The sequence below is a fragment of the Lycorma delicatula genome, chromosome 1 (assembly GCF_047948215.1).
Source record: "Lycorma delicatula isolate Av1 chromosome 1, ASM4794821v1, whole genome shotgun sequence".
NCBI classification, from domain to species: Eukaryota; Metazoa; Arthropoda; class Insecta; order Hemiptera; family Fulgoridae; genus Lycorma; species Lycorma delicatula.
Genome location: NC_134455.1, coordinates 55757832 through 55782345, shown reverse-complemented (window position 1 = coordinate 55782345; position 24514 = coordinate 55757832). Strand labels below are relative to the sequence as shown.

The 24514-nt window shown below is 30.2% G+C and overlaps 1 protein-coding gene across 2 annotated transcripts in view; it reads left to right on the top strand.

Annotated features, from left to right (window-relative positions):
• Positions 1-24514, top strand: part of LOC142318344 (disks large homolog 5-like) — a 112141-nt gene that overhangs the window by 63380 nt on the left and 24247 nt on the right. For both annotated transcript variants that reach the window (XM_075354933.1, XM_075354932.1), the window contains exons 12-17: positions 2035-2165; positions 5147-5297; positions 5475-5597; positions 9432-9850; positions 15334-15805; positions 20704-20876. In XM_075354933.1, coding sequence (XP_075211048.1) covers positions 2035-2165; positions 5147-5297; positions 5475-5597; positions 9432-9850; positions 15334-15805; positions 20704-20876 — 1469 coding nt within the window. The remainder of the gene's footprint in view (positions 1-2034; positions 2166-5146; positions 5298-5474; positions 5598-9431; positions 9851-15333; positions 15806-20703; positions 20877-24514) is intronic.

Genomic DNA, 24514 nt, shown 5'->3' with positions numbered 1-24514 from the left:
CAGAGATGAGTCTGAAACTAAATTGTTTCTGGGTTTTAATTATCATTATTTTATTAATCTTATCTAATTTGACTATGTTGATTTGCTATTAAATTTGCTATGTTTATAAATAATTTATTAAAATGTAGAACTCTTAGAACTATAGAACTCAGACATAATCCTGTGAAATATTAAGAGTTCTAGGGATTGAGTGTTATTAGTATTCTTCCATATCTTATTGTTGGCACTAATCTGTGCATTGTTCTTAATTATTAAATATAGCTATAATATTTTAATTGTACCAATTATTTAAAAATCTATGTTTATGGTTCTGTTGCAATATGTTCCTATTGATGAATAATGTTAGCATAATATTGCATTTAATTCTGTTTTACTTTATGTACCTAACACCCATTATGTAAACTCTGTACAAGTCTGTACATGTGTAAACTCCTGACATTTAGAAAAAAAAGTTTAAGGTAGGTGTAAGTTACAAGGGACAGCTGAAATGTAATGCACGCTAGAACATAATAAGAGAAAAAGTGTTGTGCAAAGCAGTAGGTGCTACCATGTTGTAGTTTCATCCCCTGCTAGTAACATTCCAGAAGCTCAGTCTACACCCTCTCATATTCTTTTATTTACCGTTGTTATGGTGACTAAGTACGCCTGCTATTCAATGTGTCTAATATGCAGTGATAGGTGATTGAATTTATAAAAAACAGAGAAAGTGAATGCTAGTGATATTCATCATCATGTAGAAGCTTGATTATGGTGATAAAACTGTTGATTGAAGTAATGTGAGTTAATGAGTAATAAAATTTTGTTCATCTAAATTTGAAAAGTGAATATTGAGAGTGAACCTTGCAGCAGCGGTCAACCAGTTTTGTGACTGATAAAAAATACGAAAAGACGATGGATGATTGAATTAAAATGACCATTGCATCGCACATCAATGCATTGCCACCCAGATAGACATATTGAAAGAACGAGTTGGACAAATGGCATTACTGGACTGCCATAAAATCAGTTTGCTGTGGTTGGAAGCAAATTCGTAGAAAAGAACAAACAACAATGAAAGGAATGTTGTGATCATTATAATGACAAATTAAATGACTTCCTTTTCAATATTGTGACTGGAGATGAAACTTGGTGCAGAAGAAAAATGGCAGAAGATGGCACCATGGTAAAAATTCAAAACAATTCTTTGCAATAAAAAAAAATCTGTTAGAGTGTTCTGGGATACCAATCACATGTACATGACTGATGAAGCAGAGTCAACTGTAAATTCTGTGCAATACATAGAGACGTTAAAAACAGCTAAGGAGATGTGATTTCATGCATCTGCCAGTGTTCTGGTTAAGTTGAAACTTAAACCTATTCCACACCCTCTATACTCAGATTTAGTGCCCTGTGATTTTTAATACTGTTACATTCTCCCATACTTCAACAAAGTATTTGACACTAATATTCTTCAAATCAGGAAAAATATTCATTCGGCATTAGTAATCAATAAAAAGATTTGGCTTTTATTCATTCTGATCATATGAAACTGTAATTTTCTCAAGTTATTTATTGTGTCTACTGCTTTTTAAGACTAATTGTAAATAACTTATTTACTTAAATAATATTTAGCTGTAAAATTGTCTACCACCTCAGTGTTATTATTTAATGATTGTTATTTGTTTTCAGCATGTTTTATGTCTTAATCAGTATTTTCTTTAAAAGTAGAGTAAAAAGACAGATGTTAAGAAAATAAACCAGGCATTAAATACAGGTTTGATTGTTGGTTTGGTTAAATACAATTTTGAAAACTACTCCTATTTTATCCAAATTTCCTATTTTGAAATTTGAATAGTAATTGGTTTAATGAAATCTATTAACAAAATTTTGCAAGATTTTGTTATTTTCATAAATAGTTGGTAGTTTGTGATAACAAATTTTTACTTGTGATTTTGTTTTTTGCTAAGTGTGATACTATTTTTACATTTTACTGTGATATACTACATTTTTTAATCTATGTATTTTACTATTTTCAAAGAATTAATTTTCTTGCAGAGTGGTCTTGGAAGTGATGAAGATTTAGGCTTGGAATTGGTCGGGGGAAGGGATGATCCACAGTATCCTAATGATAGCGGCATCTACATTTCATCTGTTGCAAAGAATAGTATTGCAGAAGGAAAATTAAAGTAATTGAAGATACTTTTATCATAAATGTATTGTGGACTTTTAATTAAAGCATATATGTATTATTAAAAAAAAATCAACATTCCTCTTTGAATTCATCCATCTTCATTCTAAGTATCTTTTAAGCTTTACTTCTGTATTATACAAGTAGCATGACAGCATCTTTACCCAATTTACAGGGTTTTCAAATAATCAGTTGTCAAAAGAGTATAAAATTACTACAGCAATTATACTTTCAGTATAATTATACTATGTAGATACCTCTTATATTATAATTATGTATATATGTATATTATGTTGATACCTCAAATTTCAAACAATTAATTGCAGCTGCTCATCTGCAATTCCAGAGTAAGATGATGTGATTCTTTTGCTGTTTGGATAATTCACTTTCTTTGTGAACTCTTGGTAGTATTCTGAATCGATGTCCTTATCTTATTTACAATTATTTTGTGTATGTTTTTAGTCATTGCTCTCAATTTAAGTTATCCTTATTTATATTAAGCTGTTTTAAAACGTTATAAACTAGTAAATATTAGTTATACACTATTTTTTATTTTATTTCACTATCAGGTAGTTGCTGTCATTTTATTTTATTATGTAAACTTCCCTTTATTAATTGTCAATTCTCTCTTTTTTCTAATCTTATACTTAATTGATTTTTTTCTCCAGTTTATCTCTCCTCAAAATATTCAATTGTATCCTTTCATAGAGATATGTCATTTACTTTTTTAAAGTGCTTAGTTAATCTTGTGACTTTTTACACATATTTGTTTTTATTTATCTTGCTTATTACATCCTTAAGAGGTAATTTTTCATGGTGGTCACAGTAAGGAATCTAGAAAGTAAATTCATTATTAAGGAAATTTAAAAAGTAAGTGGTTAATTTATTTGTTAGTACAACAATTAGATACAAACATACAGAGTGAAAGATAGAGATGTTAACAGAAGACTGCTAGAAAGTTCACAGTTTAAATTTGTAGCTGATGTACAATCAATTTAAAATCCTTACTAATATTATAAATGTGAATGTGAGTTTGTTTGTTTGTTACGCTTTCACGCAGAAACTACTCAACCGATCATCATTAAACTTTGTACACATATTCTCAAAGGTATTGCGAAGACATAGGACACTTTTTAGTAAAAGAAAAAAAACAATATTTTTTCGGGAGGGTAAAAAAATTTATATTGGTAGGTATGATCGTCGGACAAAAAATTTGACCAAATTCAACGCCATCTGGCGTTCCAGTAAGTAAATGAAATAAAGTGCTAATCCAACACTGTAATATCGACGGTATTATAGTGAAAAAAATATTATTCCAAATGACATCCTTTGGAGTAGATAAAGTGATAAGAATGCACTTTGGAGTAGATAAGTGATAAGTGATTTTCACCAACTTTTACTGTACAAGGACAGATATATCATCAAATTGGATCACTTTTTCCAGCAGATAATGAACAGCATAAATTTTTGCAGGTGTATTTTATGGGTGATGAAGAAAATGAAGTAAACCGTCGTCAGTATATTGAAGGAGTCGAAAGAGGTACAGTATGAAAATACTATAAATACCTTTAAAAATGCAATAGAAAACTGGCCTCCAGATAATTACACAGTGGTCATTCATCCTGATTGGACTCCATGTGGCGAACATGAGAGGCGTTATAATGCGTCGTTGATCAATGAAGTTGCTGTTTTGGTTACTGGTGACCCATGCTCTCCACGAGACAGTGTTATGGGCATGTGATAATATGCTGAAACGCGTAGCCGATACTCATAAATTTTATGATGCTTTGCAGTACCCGTTAATTTTCAGTAAATGTGAGCCAGGATATCATTTCAATATTCCAGTCATTAATCCAACAATAAGACAGCCAGTTCCCAATAAAAAAGTTTCCTGCATGGAGTTTTATGCGTATCACATGATGCTTCGAGACCACGACTTCAATCTCCTTTTGCGGTCAAGACAACTCTTTCATCAATTCTTGGTAGATATGTATATTAAAGTAGAGAGCAAACACCTTCGTTACATTTCTATAAACCAGGCGAAATTACGAGCTGAAAATTACATTCATCTACGAGATGCGATTAGCGCAGATGGTAATATTAGACCTTATGACATAGGCAAGATGGTTATTCTACCTTCTCCTTTTGTGAACAGTCCCCGTTATCTGCATGAATACACTCAAGACGCTTTTGCTTATGTACGAACTTACGGCAGGTCTGACCTCTTTGTAACTTTTACCTGTAATCCTTCATGGCAGGATGTAACTAAAGAGCTAATGCCCGGGCAAAAAGCCGCTGATTGACATGACATAGTTACTCGCTATTTCGTTTAAAGGTTCACCGCAAGCAAAGCCGCGGGTAAAAGCTAGTAAATAATAAAATACTGTACTAATGTACACTAGAAAAAATTTTAATTTAGTTAGAATAAAGCAACTTACTGTTGGTATTTTCCTTGTTGAAGTTAATTTGCATATACTATTGTCATTAGTGGAATTTATTATTTATTGTGTTGGAATGTTTTACTAATCTAAAAGATATGTACAGAATGAAAGGTAAAATGTAGGTGGTCTCATACTTGTAATCCTTCCTAGTCACTCACTCCAATATATTACTAACATCAGTATGAATAACAATGAACCATTGTGAGTATATTGTACACTTATAATAACTGAAATAGCATTTTTCTAGCCTTTATGTGAAGATAATTTTTGTTTTAAAATATCTTACCTTTAAAAATTACATTAATTCCTTTGCTAATCTGCACTGGTTAATATCAGCATTTTAATTAATTTTTTTATAATTCTTTTTTGTATATTGCATTATTCTTATGTAAATTTTGAATTATTCTTTATGAATAAGGATCATCATTTTATTTAAATTTATAATTTCAGTTATGTGATTTTAATGTGCCTTTCAATTATGTACTTGACTAATTCTTTTAATTTTTAGTATATGCTTACTTTGTTATTTTGTTTGTAGACCAAATGATTGTATAGTAAGAGTGAATAATCTTGACTGTAGTGCTGTTAGTAAGCGCATGGTGCTTGAGACAATGCGTTCAAATGGAGGAAATGCTGTTATTGTTATCAGACGTCGAAGGGTTGGTGCACGATGCCTTTTTACTACACAGGTTAGTTAATTTGCATTACAGTTTTCTTTTATTTTTTTAAAATTTTGAGTTATGATTATTTATTTTGGTTACTTTTTTCTTTATATTTTATGCAGTAATAGTATTATTAAGCACAGTTTTTAATCAATATTTTGTAATTGGTTTGTTCTTATTATTTTTTATTATTTTATTCTTTAGTTACAGACAAACAGTTATGATCATGGCCTTTCATTAGAAACTGGAATTTACATTTCTAAAATAAGTCCTGGCTCCTTAGCCGCCAAAGATAGTAATCTTGCTGTTGGTGACAGAGTATTAAGTGTAAGTATTCTATAAGTAAAATTCTTCAAATTTTTATTTTTCCTGAATTTTTTTTATAAAAAAAAATTTTGAGAAGGAAAATTAAAAAAGTAAGCTGAGTGAGAGAAGTTTGTTTTTAGACAAGCAAAAGTACAAGTACTTTCCCGGAAGTACTACTGTAAAAGAAAAAAAGAATATGATCTAGTGAAATAGAAGTTATATGAGAATGTAATTGAAGACAGATTGGTAGAATGACTAAAGGAAACTTTTGGGCTTCATCTGTATTAAAACAATGATAGGTTACATGAATAGTTTGACTAAATAAAAAATTAACCCTACATTCATTAATTGTTGATCACATTAACACATTGTACTTTTCTGAAATGCAGTTGTTGATTTGGTCAATGCTTCTTCAATTTTTATAACAGAATTTGTGTTTGGTGAGACAGAAAATGTTTGAATTACACAATGAAGTGTATTACTTTTAAGATCAGACTATGGATTTATCTCTTTTCTAGTTGAAGCATCATAATCAATTTTAAAAACTAAAGAATATAGTCAATGTATTGTTCATTTTTTGATACTGTCAGTTCCTATAACTGTAAGATTGTTTGTGATCTGACATAAAATAGTTACTCAGAAATTAGTACAGCTATTCTCAAGTACAGCAAGCATCCCATGTCATACCTTCTAAGGAAAGTTAGAAATGAAGAAGTTTCCCATTGTATTCACTACTGAGCCTTGTACAGTATGTTTTTAAAGTAACTATACATCTGTTATTCCCTAGTACAAAGATACATAACATTGACTTACCTTTTTGCAGTAGTTCCAGATATATCTGCATGCATCTCTTTTTATACTTGAAAACTCTTGACAAGTTATTATATGGATGTTGTTGGTGGAATCGTGTACAGCAGTTTGAAGTTCCTGGTAACTTTGGGGATTTACTTTTTGCTTAACTTGAGATGTAAAAATCTGGTAGGTATAAGCCCAGACAGCGTGGTGACCACAAGCGCATCAAGTGATTTGATCTTCAAAAATCTCTTTTTGTAACTTCATGGACTGCCTGGCTGTATACATTGCCATCCCACTTTGTTGAATACAAGCATTATTAATCTTCCCCTTGGTTAGTTCTTTCATGAACTAGAGAATGATTTAACAATAATGAGCTAAATTTATTGTTTCTCTGAAGAATATTGGGCCAGATATTCTTCTGGATATTGCAATCTACATCCCAGTATTCCAGTCATGTAGAGGAATTTCATGTAAGGCATGTAGACTTGTTAACAGTTTGTAAATATCAATTTTATGTGCATTGACATATTCTGATAAATGGAATCATGCCTCATCAGTACAGAAAACGTAATCCAAAATATTGTCAGAATTATCTGCTATTCACAGTAATGAATAAACTTTCCACAGTCTGTGGCCAATAACTATTGAACTGCTTTCATTTTATATGGGGTGTGGAAAATAAATTTGTTATGAACTGCCTTGTTAGTAGTTGCAACACCAATATTTTTCTGTTGGGACACCTTTTACATGAACTTGTTGGAATTACATTGAATAGCAGGTGATATCTTGCAGTTTTTCTATGTCGAACGTTGATGGTCTAGCATTTCACTCATTGGACTTTAATGATCCTGTCTATCTAAATTTTTCAATTAGCTCTCTTACACTATGTTGATTAGAAACCGGTATACCTGGAAATCTAATGGAAAACTAGTCATTTTACTGTTTGTATTTACTCACCATGATCATGGAAAACACATTCAACAAGAAATAATTGCTTTTTTTAAAGGTATCATCACTCTTGAGCACATACAGAAAGACACACTCTCAGTTGTTCATAGGTGATGAACACACAATGAACAACAAAGAGCCAGACACACTTCTTGTCTCTAGGTCATCAGCATGATTGGCTCACAGAATCAGATGTACACAACACAGGATTACCAAACTTTGCAGAAAACATTTCTCACAGCGCATGGAATACAATCCTTCAACACATAATTGTTTTTGTAAAGGTGTACAGTTACTTTTCAAGTGCAAGTATGATGATGTGTGTTAGTATGCCAACCTTAACAAAATGTAGGTGATTTTCAACCATACGAGTGACTTCTTTGCTCTCTACATATAGGTACTGGTGCTTCTAGTACCTGGAATGGTTTAAATGTATTTTTACCATAAATAAGGGTGGAACTGATTGTGTAAATAAAGAAAAACTCCTTTCAGTCAAGAATCAGTGCACTGCCTTTATTCAATTGGGGCATATATTTTATTTTAAATCATTATTTTGTTTTTAATCTATTATAATTATTCTATTTTTTTTTATAATTTAGTTTTCAGTATTAAAAAAAAAAAAAATCTATTATTTTGATTATAAATTCAGAATTGATTTTTAATTGTGATAAATGTAAATAATTTACATACTAGTACTACTATTGTATATGAATGGTTAAAGAAAATTAAGACTTAATATAGTGCAAGTTTTATCATAATTTTGTCAAAATTTAAAATACAGTTGATGAAATTAGTACATCTGATCACAGTTCTTCGATATTTCTATATTGAATTGTAATAAATTCAAGAAACAAAATGTATTTCTGAGTTTTTTTTTTTTTTTATTTTAATTTTTTAGTTAGTAGAAATGTGGAAATTTTGATTATTTTTAAAAATGTAAAACAGTTATCTATCAAAAAATAAATAAAAAGAAAGGTGATGAGCCAAGTGCAACTACAATTTTCAAAATGGACAAATAGAATTATAAATGTTGAATGAATTCACCAAATAACAAAATATTCATATATTCAATAATTTTACTTTTAATTTTAAAAGTGTTTGTTAGGTTATGACTTAAGGTGCACAGAAAATTCAAGATGTAACATTGTTTAAATAGATGTTACAGTTTATTTCATTTTTAAAAGATTTTGATTATAGAAAAGAAATGAACCTTATATGAGTAAATAGGAATGAAGTGAAATTTAGTAAACAGTTAAATTTAACAGCATTTTCAATATAATAAAGAAAAGTCTAATTATATCAGTAATCTTTATAATAGTCAGCTATCTTTAATAAAAAAAAATAAATATTTATTATCTTTGATAGAATATCAATTAAATATCAGTTATATTTAATAAAATTTAAAAAATTGTCTAAAAAATTTGTATGCAAAAGCCACAACAAAACTTTATTGTGGTAAAAAATTAAGTTTTTTAGGACTATAGCTTAACAAACCATTCAAAACTTTCTCCATTTCTGTTTAATCAGTAGAATGAGAAATACTTGAAACCATGATATTGTGGATAGAACTAGCAGGAAAGATCAACTTTACCTGCAGATGTACATGTGTTATAGCAATATGATTATGTAGAACATTAAAAAGGTGAATGAACTTTGTACATTTATGTAATCCTGTTGTACTAGTGATTTTCTGTTCTTCTTTGGCTTGTTTGGCAGCAGTGGTTCATCATTTTTAACCTGAAAACAGGTTGTGATGTTGCTCCATCCCCTTTGTATTCACTGGATTTCTTTCCCCTTGAGTATCTCCTGTTCCCAAAACTAAAGTTGCTACAGAAAGAGGTGTGATTTTGACAGTTGTGTTGATAGCAGCCAAGGACCATGTATGTGAAGAAAATCTTCAAAGAAAATTATGCATGCATCATTGTGAAGTTCAAACATACTTCAAAAAATTGGTTTAGTTTAATTGATTTTGTGAGTAACTAATAAACCTATTTTAATCTGCATTTGTTCAGTTTTGATCTTTGGTTTCAGACAAATGTCAAGGCTTATATAATTGATATTAAAAAAAAAAATTTTATAAATGTTATTTTTATATGTAATTTATTTTTGCAGATTAATAATAAAACAATGGATGGTTTAAAAAGCTGTCGTGAAGCAATGACTATTCTTAATGAACCAAATGATGTTTTGACAATAACAACATTGAAAAGTAGCAATTGTATGCCAGGATGTTCATCTGAAGTAAAGAAAATGTGTAATGCTACTACACAAACTGAACGAGAAAGTATAGCTAGGTTTCCAACACCAGAGCAGCCTCCTGTTTATCCACCTCGGGTAGCTAAATGGTCTGCTGCACGTCGCACACCTACAGAAGATAACAAACGTAACCGTAACTCTTCTCCTGTCACGTTTGAGCAGGAGAGAGATGACGCTATTGCTGAGCTGGACTCTGTTATTGAAAGCTATCATCCTCGAACTCAACGTCGCAGTAAACAACTGGAAAAAAATGGAGGCACATGGCCAAAAACTAGGTAATTTTTTTGTAATTACAAATATGCCTACAATTGCTACAGTAGAATATATGTGTGTGTGTGTGTATATATATATGTATATAGCATTTAATTTTCAGATTTATTTTTTTATAATTTCTGAGAACCAGAATTTTTTATTTATCATAACTAGTCACTTTCAAGTAACAGTATAATTGTAGCTATTTCATTTGGATATTGGGAGTATGAGTAATTGTAGGATCATATGAATAGTCACAGTAATCATAGGATTTCCTCCTACCCTACTATTAATAGCTACTTCCCAGTTATAGTCGTACAACAATAACATACATGCATTTACTTTTTTTAAACAATATCTGTGTACAATTTCTAAACTAGATTTCATGATTGCAGATAAATATTCATCTCTGCAGAATTTAATCAAATGACAAAAGTTAATTACAGAATAAAGAAAATTTGTGTATATAGAAAAATTTCATTATTCCTCCACACATAAATGTATAAAATAGATATATACACACACGTACATAAATATATTTATTTATTTAACACTTTTGGCCTCTTTAAGTTCAGTGTAGCATCTGGTTGCAATCCTTTTTGGATTCTCAATGTTCATTGGAAAAAAGAATCTATTGAAGTTACTGCAAACAGAATATTTTTTTCTCTTTTGTGAGGTAATTTTTCAAAATATTTGTTATTACTTATTTCTCTTCATATAATCTTAACATTGCTAAGCTTTACTTATGTTATCAGAACTGGGCTTATCTCTAAATTTTAACCACTTTTTTGATAGCTCTTTCATAACAGATATTATGAAATCCATATTTTTAACGGTTTAACAGTGTTTGATGTATAAGATTTAAGCATAATTTTTCCAAAGTATTAAATTTTACTTTTTTCCACGCTTTTAACATTCTTTTTCATCCAAATACTTATGCAGAACTTGATCTGTGATGTTGAACCTTCTATAAAATCAATAATTTCTGATCAATTTAGGAAAGCTGGTTTTTCCCAGCTATTTTAGGAAAGCTGTACTTAATTTCTCTTTTCTTGCTTCTTGCTTTCTTGCTTTCTTTTGTTTTACAAAAGTAAAACTTGTTTTTTTTTCATGATTTCTTTTCCCTGAATCATAGTGTGAACAATATATCAACTTTCTAGTACTTTTATCAGGGATTGTATATATTTTTTTAGCAACAAAGGAAAAACTTAGTTATGCCTTTCCTAAGTCATTTCTTCATTTTTATGAAGAAATGCCATAGGAAAGTCATAATTAAGTCTTTCCTCTTTTCTAAAAGAGTTCAGTTAACATACTTTCATTTGCACAAAGGGCACTAGGAATTTTTTTACAACACGATGGAATGGATCATCACAAGCAGTTACAAGTTGGCGCATGTTTAGACAGGTCCTAACCTGCACTCTAGCTGCTCTAGTTAATGTCTCATTGTCTTGCTTTTTTGCTGTGTTAGTGAAAAGAGGTACTGATGTCGTCACACTTGATAACTGAATACTGTACAATTTTGCATATGGGTCTTGTGTTTGTCAGTGTTTAGAGAAAAGACTCCTGTGCTTGGAAGGGATTGTTCTCATTTTATAGCAATCATTAGGCAGTACCAAGAGTTTGAAAGAGGAAATTTTGACCTTGAGAATGCTCCAAGATCAGGTTGACAGTCTTCATCTATGAGTAAGAGAACTTTGCTGCAGTACAAAAAATGCTTGAGGAAGACAGGTTTGTGACCTACCATAAAATAAAGGTTTCCTAGGAAATTAATGCACCAACAATTTATGCTATTCTGCGAAATCACCTGTAAGTTAGAAAGCTTTTTACTTTTGGGTGTGATGTAACTTGACAAATGATCAGATGGCACATCGTGTTTGATGGTGATGTGAAATGCAAAAAATATTTGAAAATGGAGCATGTCCTTAAGTGAACAGTACACTATTATAATATCCTGATCAAGGCCCAAAATATAGTGTGGTTGTTCACTGATGAGAAAACCAAGTGGCTGTTTGAAAATCCAGATCAGTAAAGAGAATAGTGACTTTTTTTTTAGTATGAAAGGAGTTTCAGAGTGAGTTGTGTTGGTAACTCAGAATATTGTTGTAGGGAATTGGTATGTGAAGAATTCGTGCCTAAAGTTGTCGAAACTAAGAAACTGTGCCCAAACTCAAGGATGGACACTTGGTTTCTTCATCATGGTAAAACTCCAGCACACTGCTCCAAAGTTTGCTCCAAGTGTCTGGTGAGCACTGGAATAAAATTGTTAGAGCACCCTCCTACTGTTCTGATCTCGCTTCATGTGACTTAGCACTGTTTCTCCATATGAAGAACAGACTGAATGATGGAGATTTTACGAGTGATGATGACCTCCTAAGGGCTTGGGATGATGAGTCTACCCAGATATATGATGAAACATGGCAACATGATATATCATGGCCATCATGATATATGATGGTTTCTGTAACTGCCTTGCAGATCATCTGTATTTTAAATCCCCAATAGTCTGTTTTTACAAACATTGTAAGAACTGAATGTGATTTTTACTGCTAGTCCATTGAAAATTCTTTGTGTGGAGTAAGGAATAAAGTATTTTGATAATCTGTTATAATGATCAATATTGATTTGAAATATTGTTCTGTAATTCCTAGTTTTACTTTAATAAAAAGTTGAATAGCCTGAAATCAATTTCTCTTAAACATTTTACCAAACAGAAATATACTGTCTACAATTGCACACAAATAACTTGTAAATGTTAGTTTTTTATTTATGCCCATTGCACTATATGCCAGTTGATATATAATACTGATATATAAGTTGATTTCATTTGTTTCTCTTAATTCTTTCCAATGGGTGAGTTTCTTGAATTTATGGGAATTAAAAGTGTAAATTGATCCTTTGATATAGATGTATGTATGGACTTCACTGAGATCACTTTATTTGTTCACTTTTAAGTTCATATTTGATCAATATCCAAACAGGATAACTGTTGTTATCATCATCTGAACTCTCCACTTTTGACGATTCAAAAAACCATTACTAAAGTAGTCATCATTTTATTATACTTGCGTACTACTTTCACTAACTGGTATATTCACCAGTGAACAATGAATTATTCATTGTTACACTAATTATTGATAAATTAAAGCCTTCAATTATAAATAGCACACATAATCAGTGAAAGGTAACAATAACAAAGACAATTTATAGTTAAAAAGAGTTTGCAACATAAACAGCTGCATTCAGAAAATTGTTGTGTAGTATGTTAAATGTAGCATACCCTAATAAACAGTGAAAATCAACCATATGACTAAATACATACATCTTAAATTAATTCGCATTGGAAATGCTAGTAATTATTTTATAATTTCCTTGAGATCTTGTTTCACAGATAGTGCGCTGTTGAAATATACTACGTGTGTCCGTAACAGAGGATGTGGAAATTTTTAGCATGTAATATTGATGTCCATATAAGTTTTGAAATATACTACCTGTGTTGATAATGGAGGATGTGGAAATTTTTATCATGTAATATTGATGTCCATATAAGTGAATGCTAGTACTGTAAGTTTAAAACTTAAAGATATCAACTAAAGACAAAAAAGACCCAAAACCAGACTGAAAACCCAAAAGCCAGTTAAAATTTACATTATTTTCTAATATCATTCTACATTAATAATCAAAATTATTTTATTAGCTTTTAAAATATTAGAGAATTATACATTTTTATTAATATTTGTTAACGTTAGTTAATATTTCCCAAACCTTTTGAAAGTGTCAAAGTTGAGTGTGCATATCTTTTCTATTTATTGCTACATTGTAGTAGAAGCATCTGAAAAGAGTTTGGTGACATAATAGGAATGCAATGGCTATTATTTGCTACCTGTGTGGCTTACTATTGAGTGACAGTTTTGAATTATAAATGAATAGAATGAGATGTTGCATTTTGTTAACGATAAAAAAAAAGAAAGGAAAAGGGATTGAACTTCTGCATCTGGGAGTGTTAAGAATAAAAAGAGAAGTTGAGTGTACAGCCATGAATATTTCAAATACAGTTTTACTATTATTTTTAATTGCCCCAAGTGTAGTTTATTGAGAATTGAAGCTGTCAAAGTTACTTAGATTTGTAAATACTAAACATCTCGATGTGAGAGAGAAGTCTGTGGGGATATTTGAAAGAAAACTAATGTACCTCTACAAGGAGAAAACTGTTTTTAATTTGACAGCCAATACTAATGAAAAAACAATATTAGCAAGGTGTCAAGTTACATTTAGTATTGCAAAAGCCAGTAAGCAGCATAACAAATGTTGAAAATTTGATTTTATCAACAGCTATTTATGTGTAAATAATAGTTGGGTAAAAAAGAGACTGACAAATTTAAGTAAATACTTCTCTTCAGTAATATAATTTAAAAAAAAAGTTAAATAACATTGTAGAAGATAGTCTAATGAAAGTTCTTGAATTCTTTTTAAGTTATGGTAACAAGAATAGTATTATTCCAACACTTTTGCAGAATTATAAATGTTATCAATTCAAGAATAAGTGTTATTCAGTACATTTGGAAAGCACTAGTGTGATATTGACATGCAATGTTATGTTCATTGATTGTGCAAAAGTAGTAATCTAAGTGATATCATCAGATTACAAGAGATAAAATACCAAATTCTACTTAATTTCTCTATTTTTTATATTGATAATCCCTTCCATCAAAATCTTTACCATCTGCAGTGGTAAAATATTTTTAATTAAAATTGTAAATTCTATCAAAGAAAGAATCTTCTTCCTTTGATAGAATTTACCAATTTTACAAGCTCATTTCCTGCAAAAGTCTGTTATGAAAATCCTCTTTATCACCTAGATTTAAATTGGCTTTTGGGGAGTAACATGTCAAAAGCATTCTCCAGTTTAAATACAGAATTTTTAATGTGTCTGGAAGATGAGGAAACAGAATACACAAGAATGATTTCTAATTTGGCTTCCTTGACAGATGTGCTTTAATTTAAACACACAGCGAGTACAGCAAGTCATCATAGATGGGTTACGTGACATTGATCTGCTATGGTCATTAGCAACTAATAAATTCCAATAGTATTTAATGAATTTAATGAATAGTTAGTAAATTTAGTTCTAATGATTGGAGTTTCACTGCTAATTCACACCCTTCAATTCCTGAGATGTTCTAGATATAAGAATCAAGAGATGCAATTTACTATCTGATGTATAAACTTAACAGTATTCTTTTAACATGTGATAGGTATGAAATAAGGGAAACTAGTTTCCATTTATTATCCGATTTTTGATAATTTGTGATGCTTTCATTTGATGGATGTTTATTGATAATTTGGTATGATTTTATTTCATTTTCTTATAGCTGGAAGTAATTAAACAATTCTTTTATTGTGAAACTATTATGATTTATTTAGTTATTTTAGAAATAAATTAAATTTCAAGTATGCTTAAAAGGTTTTCTAAATTGAATGTTAATAGCAGAATGAATGTTTTTTACAGATCTGGACCTGTTATAGAACATGGGACTGGTACCATTTTACACCCTAGAAAAAACAAGGAACGATTGCCACTCTCAGTTTTATTAAGCAACCCTCCCAACTATTCATTATCACCTCCTTGCTGTACAGAACAAAATAGACGAAGTGTACTTGCACCATCTGATGCTAGCATTGATTTCTCTGTTAAATCTGGTAACATAGGAAAAGAAGTGCTGGAGTACTATGTAAAGAAGAAGAGCCATAAATACCATACTAGTGATGCAGAGAGCACGGCGGATAGCCATAGCCGTATACATTCACAGCTTTATGGCTCACCTCACTATCCATTCACACCATTCCTTCACCCTCATCCACATTCGCATGCGCGTTACCCTTCACCTAATCATATGCCCTCTTTTCAGAGTGGAGATTCTATTAGCCTATCTGATTCTCGGTCATATTGTTTTGAACCACCATACAGTCCTGTTACTCAGGTATGTATTGCATTAAAAACACTTATAACCATACTTCTGGTATACATTAACTTGTTTAATTGAACTTGATTAGTTTTGTTGTACCATTGTGGTTTTAGTGTAATTTAGATTCATTATTATAATTGCAAGTTTTACCGTTATATTTGAAAAAATTACTACTTTACAAAATTTCAACTGAAAACAAGTGACTCGTTTTAGCTATGCTGATGTTGTCTATCATATTATTACATTACAATAAACATACTGTGGTGATGAAGGAACTGCCTGAAAGTTCCAAAAAAAATTCTTTTCAACTGATAAAAAAAGTGGTTAAAATTTAATTAGTTTTTAAATGTAATCTTTTATCACTTTTATTTCTTTACAGACTGCTATGGTCAGTAGCTATTAAATGCAAAGAACATTAGTCTCATGTCTTAGTAAATAGCAGCTGGTTTTGATTAATTTCAGTATCTATCCAAACTTATAATTAAACATTAAATCTTTTTTTTTTGCAATTGATCTTAATTTGATGAACTTTAAAAAATATTGCAGTATTAAATGTACAAGGATCATTCAGATATAAACCGGTATTTCTTTACATAGCTTTATTGATATTAAATAAAATTATGAATAAATTATCTTATTTTTTTACTAGTTTCCTTCAACAGAAATAAATTTTCTGTACCGGGTAGATAGCTTCCTGATCCCCTCTTCAAAAAAACAAGATGGCTGCCGCAACAACTAATTGCGCTCATAATGCTCGACTGCGAAAGTTCATCTTTGAATCTTTCCCCTCCTAAAGCTTCTTTCAGCAAATCAAACATGTGGAAATCACACAGTGAAAAATTTGGCGTGTGCAGTTGGTGTTAAAGTGATTTCCAGTGAATTTCAACAAGTTAGTCACGAGTGAGTTGCTGTGTATGGCAGTGCATTGTCTTAGTAGAGAACATTGCGAATCAGTTGCCAGCATTATTTATTGCAATAAGCAGCTCTGATGTCATCCAACAATTGGCAGTAGTATGCTGGATTTACACAGTTGCCTGAACCTTTCCATGTGACAAATGCTTCTTGGCCTTGATTGATGCCTCCTCCCCATTTTTCCTACACTCCTTATGTGTGCTGCTGCTTTCCAGGGTGTAGTGCTTGATCCAACTTTCATCGCAAGTCACAATACCATTCAAAACTTCCTTTCCCTTTTCCTCAGAGCAATTCAGAAGCCACTGACAGATGTCATCTTTCCAGATATTTCTCTGTGCCTCAGTGAAGACATGGAACTCACCACACTGATACTTTGCTGTATCTAAGAGTGTCTGACAACATTGTATGCACACTCTAACACTTATGTCAACCTCTAATGCAGTTTCAGTGATGTTTGTGTAGTGCCCACCTTCCTCAAGGTCTGAACGGCCTGAATGTTATCGTATTGACAGTGATCTGTGGATAACAATTGTGACTTTTGTTCTCTACTGCATCACAACCACTTTGAAATTTTTTTTGGCCCAATCATACACGTGAGTGTTTTTGACAGGGTAGTATTTTCAAACTGTGTCTGGAGTCAAGTAAAAATATCAGAGGATTTGACACCTTTGTTGGTGAGAAATTGGATTATAATTTGTTGTATAATGGACCATGGTAACTCCTGCGCAGACAGTTTGCTATTGATGTGGGAGTGTGACCTGCATGTGTGACTGGTCGGTTGCTCCCTTTCATGCATATCCAACTAACTGTCCACAGTACCCCACCACATTCACTATTTTTCCTCAGTCTGTGTGGAAAAATACCAGTTTATACTTGAATGACCCTCGTAACACCTAATGAAATACTGGTACAATCACTTTTTAAAGGCACTTTTTATTACAGTTTATTTTTCTCACAATGTATTTTATTATTAATACTGTGTTAATTTGTTGCTTTTATAAGATAATTGCGTTCATTTTAGTTTTTATTGATTATTTTTTTCTTGTAGCAGGTTATATTAATATACTTGCATTCTACCATTACAGTTCACAATAGTTGGTTATTATCACAGTTTTTATTTAGTCAAAACAATACTTTTGCAGGGTCAGGCAACAATGTATGCTGGTTTTGAAAAGACCACACACTTAATTTGGAATGAATTTCAAAATTTATTGTTATTATGTTAATGTTACATTTCCATTTGAAATTTCATATTGAAACATAAGAGAAAAATACTCAGCTGTGAAAAATTACATCAGTTAGGTGGCGTTCATTTTTGTTGAGGCATTCTTGTAAACTGGTGAAATTTTTCATACTCTTTCTAAGCATGGCACACGGAACCCTTTGAATTTCTTACATTATGTTATTGGAAAGGGCTTGGAGTACGTGGTTTTTCTATGTAAACTTGAGCTTTCAGGGAGCCTCATAAAAAGTAGTCACAAGAGGACAGGTCTGTGGCCGAGGAGGCCACTCGACATCTCCATGCAATGAAATCAGGCATCCAGGAAAATGTAGTCTCAAAAAAGCCCTAGTTGCTCTTGATGTGTGGCAAGTGGCCCTCATCTTGCTGAAAGCTTACTATGTTGTTGATGCGTTGTCTTCTTAATTTTGGCAGAAGTAATCAGCCAACATGGTAAGATCTGTGTTAACAGACACTGTTTGTCTATTTTCACAAAAATTAAGTCTCAGTAATACAGGTTTGAAATAAGCTATACCAAACAGTTAATCTGTTGCAGTGCAGACACACTGCTGAATGACAAGGGCTTGATTCCATTGCTTGTTGCACCCTTTCAACATTTCCTGGGGTCTGTACAGTTCAGACACCTCCCCATGCAGTCCCTGGTCTTACAGATCCTGTTTGAAAATTATTTACCCACTTCATAATGGTACCTTGTTTTGGAATGCGACCATGATGACCAATATTAAAATGGTTTCAAAATCATTTTTGTGCGAGCATATAGAATTACCCATTTCAGTGAAGCTGTTGTAAACAAACATTTGATGTGCTACAGACCAAGACTCCATTGCTACTGAAATGGCATCTGGCAATGAATACATTCAACCTTTCTAGTTCATATTTGGCCCACCGCAGCATGCATGACAGTCTTAAACTACTGTACCTTGTTGCTGGACCCTTTAGTTATATAAAAATGATATATTTGGTTATCAGAATGTATAAAAGTGTCTTAATCTATTCATTTAAGACTATAAATATTTTTAAAAAAACCTGCTTTTAATCTTATAAAAAAATTATAATATATGTTAGGTGACATAACCAAAAATGTATTAAAAACATGTTATGGGAACAAGTCTGTTATGGGAACAAGAATTTTGTAATTTGTTGATTTTAGTCCTGTACTTATGAACAAATTTTGAATAACTAAAAAGTCAGTATTATAAGGTTACATATCAATAGAAGACATATTTATCTTCAACTTTACCAAGTTTTAAATGAAAATCTATTTCTATTATGTTTTTTATAGTGATATTTTCATCTTTTTCCAAATTTTTTAATTTTTGCCAACCAAAACTTACTAAAAAAATTAAAGTTTTTGTAAAACCAATTCCACCATTTGAAAGTACATGTTTTACATCACTAATAATTGCTAAATCATTTTTTCATATTCATAAATTGAATTTTATACTCTTTAAATCAAAACTGGTTTCGTTCTAGCCTTAGGCAGAAAAAAGTATATAGTACATTTAGTTTTAAATTTCAACTTTATAAGTGAAAAGCAAGTGAACTTGCATATTTGAATGTACTTATTTTCTTCATTTTTGGATTTCTCAAGAAGTTTTTACAATAAATAAGCAAATTATGACCTTTCTTTGACTGTTAATATTTACTTAACATCAAATGAAGTAACTACATTTTATTGCTGTAGTGCAATTGTAATACTATTTTATATTATTTTTTTGTAGGCAAACATGAATATTTAGATGATTATGAAGTAAAGTAAAGCAAATTCAACAAAACTAAGAAATATGAGGGTTTTATTTAGCCATAAACGCCAAAAGAAAATTTCATTGAAATCTGTACATGTGAAGTGTACACTCCTGGATGATCTGGTGTTGAATGACCCCAAGTATTTCATAGCATGTTTTGAAAAATGAGAAGTGAAGTAGTTTTTTTGTTACCTTGTTCATGGAATGAAACATGCTGTTGCACATTGGCATGTCAAGCCTACTCTAAAATGCTAATTCTTTAAATATTACCTGCATACTTTTCACCATAGGGCTCATCTATATAGTGAACATCAGTTCTCTCAGAAGAAGCAGTTCAGACTGGAGTGGTTTCTCAGGATTTTGTGTGCACCAGAGTTATAAAAAACAGTAGGACCTATTGTGTAAAGCAACAAAATAGTTATTTATTTACATTCTGTGAATAAACAATGTATTCTGTACATTGGTTTTACATATTAGATTGAAGATATACAAGGCTGCAAGAAAATTAATTTTGAAAATAAAATTCAGAAAAGATATAATGGCTGTTCATAAATAAAAATGCTATAAATAGACAATTGTATAGCCATAAATTTTTTATTGTAAATAAAAAATGTCTATAAGATTAAAAAGTATTAAAAAAAAAGTTATTTACATTATAAAATTTAAATTCTGTTACAGATTAACTATGTTATTTTTAAAGCTATACTTTGTTTAAAGACAAAACTTATTTGTACTATATATTAAAAACAACAAAGCTTAAGCGTCATTTCAATTACCACCCTTTGTCTGGGTGTCATAAAGAGTAAATATTTTCTGAAATAAAGCTTCATTCAAACAGTAATCTAAATGGAAGACAACAAGTTAAAGCATAGTTATTATCTTCCATCAAGTTTTTTGAATAATAAAAATATGTATTGGTTATATTTAATTAAATATATATATACATAGAATTTCTTCTGTAGTTAATTTATTTTAGATTTTTTAATGAAATTACAAATAATTTTCTTTTTTTATAGTTCCATCACACGCATTCACCATCAGTGGATTCTCATTACCATAAAGATCGTTCTGTATCATCTGGACATTCACATCCCAGTTATCGTCCAAGTGATGAGCTTCCAACTCATGACACTTATCATACGTATGAAGGAGGGACTTTTCCTCGTAAAAAAGAGAACCAAAGATTTAGGTTTGTAAATATTTTATTGTTGACATCATCATCTTGTGGTCTATATTTTTTAATCATTACTATTTAAAGTAGTAAGAAACCTAGTCAAAATAAATAAATAAACCTAGTAACTTAAAATAAATAATCTTTCTAGTACAAAAAGTATAATTGGCTTCCAAGAGATTAATTAAATTAAAAAAATAATTAAAATTACAATAACATTATTAACACTAATAACATTAACAACAAAAGAATTTTAATTTTTTTTTTTTTGACAGATAAAATTTTAATCTTTATTTTTTTTACTTTTATTTATGTAGTTTTGATCCTTTTTTCGATTTTAAGATTAAGATACCTTAGGGATAACAGTGTTATCTGGAGATAACAGCACAGATCTGGAGAGTTCTTATTGATAGATTTGTTTGCGACCTTGATGTTGGATTAAAAATTTCTGTGGGGTAGGTTTTACAGTTTAAGTTCTGTTTGACCTTTACTTTTTTTTTTAATGGGGTGCTTACAAACAATATATTTGTTTGTAAATTCATAGTTATTTATCATTTATATACATATAAAAATATATTTATAATATTTGTAATTTTACATGTTTTCTCTTTTTTTACTTAACCATCAACTTTTTTAAACTTATCCTCATAATTTTTTTGTAAACCAAATGATTTCTTAAACGTTTTGACTGGAAAGTACTGTCATTCTTTGAAAAATCTTCATGTGTAACAGGTTGGTGACCTTGACATTTTTTAAGTTTTTTTGTTTTACTCAGAGTCTTTTATGATTTCTGTTACATTTTTACTCAGAATGTTTTAATGATTTTTTTACAATTTATTTGTTAAAAACAAACAAATAGCTACCTATTTTTGCAGTAACCCTTTCATTTACCCTTTTTTGAGGCATGAGACTGATCAGTTCCACAAGAGTTCACCTGTCAAATTTACACAATTAAATTGGCTCTGCGCATTCTAGTGAGATTGATATATCCCGTATTATTTTATTTTTGCTTTTGAAAAACAGGCTATTTTATTTTTTTAAAGCTTTTGAGTAAATTACTTCTATCATTTCCTTTTGATATCACTGTGGAAAAATTATAACCAGATTTTTACTTATATAAAATTAATTTACTGAAATAATTATAGTTTATTTTTTAAAATGTAATTAACCGATACGTTCAGTGTCCTACTTTCACTGTAGCACAGCAAACATCTTTTAATAGAATTACCAATTTCAAATGGATATTCTCTTCTTTTTTTTTTTTTAAATACAGAAATTTATTAATCATCTATGTTATAAGATTTTATTTCACTGCCTGTATGGGCAAATCTTTCCATGTTTGCAATCAGGATAATTTTGATTTAAAATTCAGTTTTGGTATTTAAGATGTTTACAGTATAAAGCCAATTCTTTTCTTTCAATATATTATTATGTTTTTATTATTATAATCTTGATTTATTTTACTGTTCATATTAATCATTTAAATTTTTAATTGTAAGTATGTTCATTAAAATGATTGAAAAAGTCGTATAATCAACCAAAGCTAGCGGACAGTACACCAGATTGAAGTGTTAGTTGATTACTGATTTGGGGCAATCTTTTTTAGGTTGTATTTTGAGAATGTAAATAATGTATAAAAAGATTCTACATTACTTCACTTTCATAAAGAAACTATTTATGACAGAACGCCAATTAACAAAAACCATTATAAAAATAAATGTAGTTTATGGAAAAAAACAAACTATCATTGAAAGAAAAAATGAGATTTAATTTTTTAAATTAAATCTTTGTCAATAGAAAAAAACAGTTAGTTATCTAGCTGACTATTGTTTGAGTGTTTCATGACTTGTTCAAAAGATTGACCAATTCCAATAGAATGCTCAATGCTTATGGTTAAATGCTCATATGAGCATGTGGTACCGAATGATATGTCACTTGAGTTTTAAAAATAGTATTGCATGTGAGACTGATACGTGTCACGATGTCTGCAGTACCAGCCTTCTTGTGAGACTGATAAGTCCTTCAAGATAATCAAGAACAGTTTTTTATTTGGGCCTGATCAGTGTCACTATGCCTGCAGTAACACACTATTTGTGAGACTGCCCACAAGGTTGTCAAACCTGTTAACTACATTATTATATTATATTTTATTATATTCTGCATTGTTATAGGTTAATATTACATTGAAACATTAAACCTTTCTAAGAAACGTTAAAAATAAAATCATTCTTAAAATTGGAAGAATTTAGTGATATGACAATTATTTTATTGATTTTTAAAAAAGTATTTTAGAAGTAGAAGAATTATATAAATTCTACTATATGATTAGGAAGTTGGATCCTCCAAGGGTGTGTATACACAAATTTTGGTGTTAACACTCTCTGGTGTTTGAAGCTGCCTGAAAGAAAGTGAATGGTTGCATGAGAAAACATATTGGAACAGTGAAACATTGTTTCTTTATGGATCCAAATATAGCTCTCACATGTCATCTGTGTAAGCATCACAGGTTTGTGTTTAAAACAGACTGTTTTAAACACAAACCTGTGACTTACACATACACATACTATCCATAAGGATAGACTATCCTTATCATTGAAAATTCTTTGGAAGAATCTTTTGTAAATAGTAGGGGGATTGTTTTTGTCTTTGAAACAACTTTTTCTAAATTCTTCACATATCTCCTGTGCATTATTCTCTTTCTAATATAGTTAAACCTCTGCAAAACAGAATCTCTTAAAACTAAAACCTCCTCATAACGTATAGTTTACCAACTCCTGATTTATTTTAGTAAAAATTAATCTCTTCCAGACAGAAAACTCTGAAATATGTTAAACAAAAAAGAAACATGGAGTTTACTTTTAATCTCATATGTTAGCTCATAATCCAGAAAGGAAATAAAAAAAATGGAATAGCCTGTAATAATATAAAGTGATTAAAAAGCAAATTGTACACAAACCACAATTTGTGAAATAATAAATGTAGTAGGGATTAATTGTTGTTCAGCCCAAGTTAAACCATCAATCATATTCATGGCTCCAATTTCCAGCCTATTCTAAGCATTTATTGTACTAGTTTCACGTTTTGATTGTTCAATATCTGTTTACAGTTTAAATAAAGTACTTGATTATTTAAAATAATGTTTGAAAATTATTTTATTGTAGAAACAGTATTATTTCATATTGTATTTTAGGTTAAGTGTATTTCTTACTTTTTTTTTGTGTTACTTTCAAGTGAAATAACTGACTTAAAAATAGAAATAAGTGTTTTATATTTGTGATTATGTGTGAATGAAAACAGTTCTAATTAAAATTCTGGTAAATCAAAATTTTTACAATAAGAAGCAGTGTAATATTTATTCTCTAAAAATAACCTATTTCAGTTTTACAATTTTTAAAACTATTAAATAATGTAGTCTATACAATACATATGATTCCAAAATATTTCTAATGTATATAGTTGTCTACCTTTATTTTATATTTGTATACTTCATTCCACAGGATCTCACTATAAATTAGCTCAATTTTAATAAAACTGCAAGACAGAAATCTCTTCAGAACGGATTTATTATTCGTCCCTGTCTGATTTCATTTTGGGGAGGTTTTAATATACATTAATTATCATTTTGATTTCTTTTCCTAAAACTAAATTTTAATAAT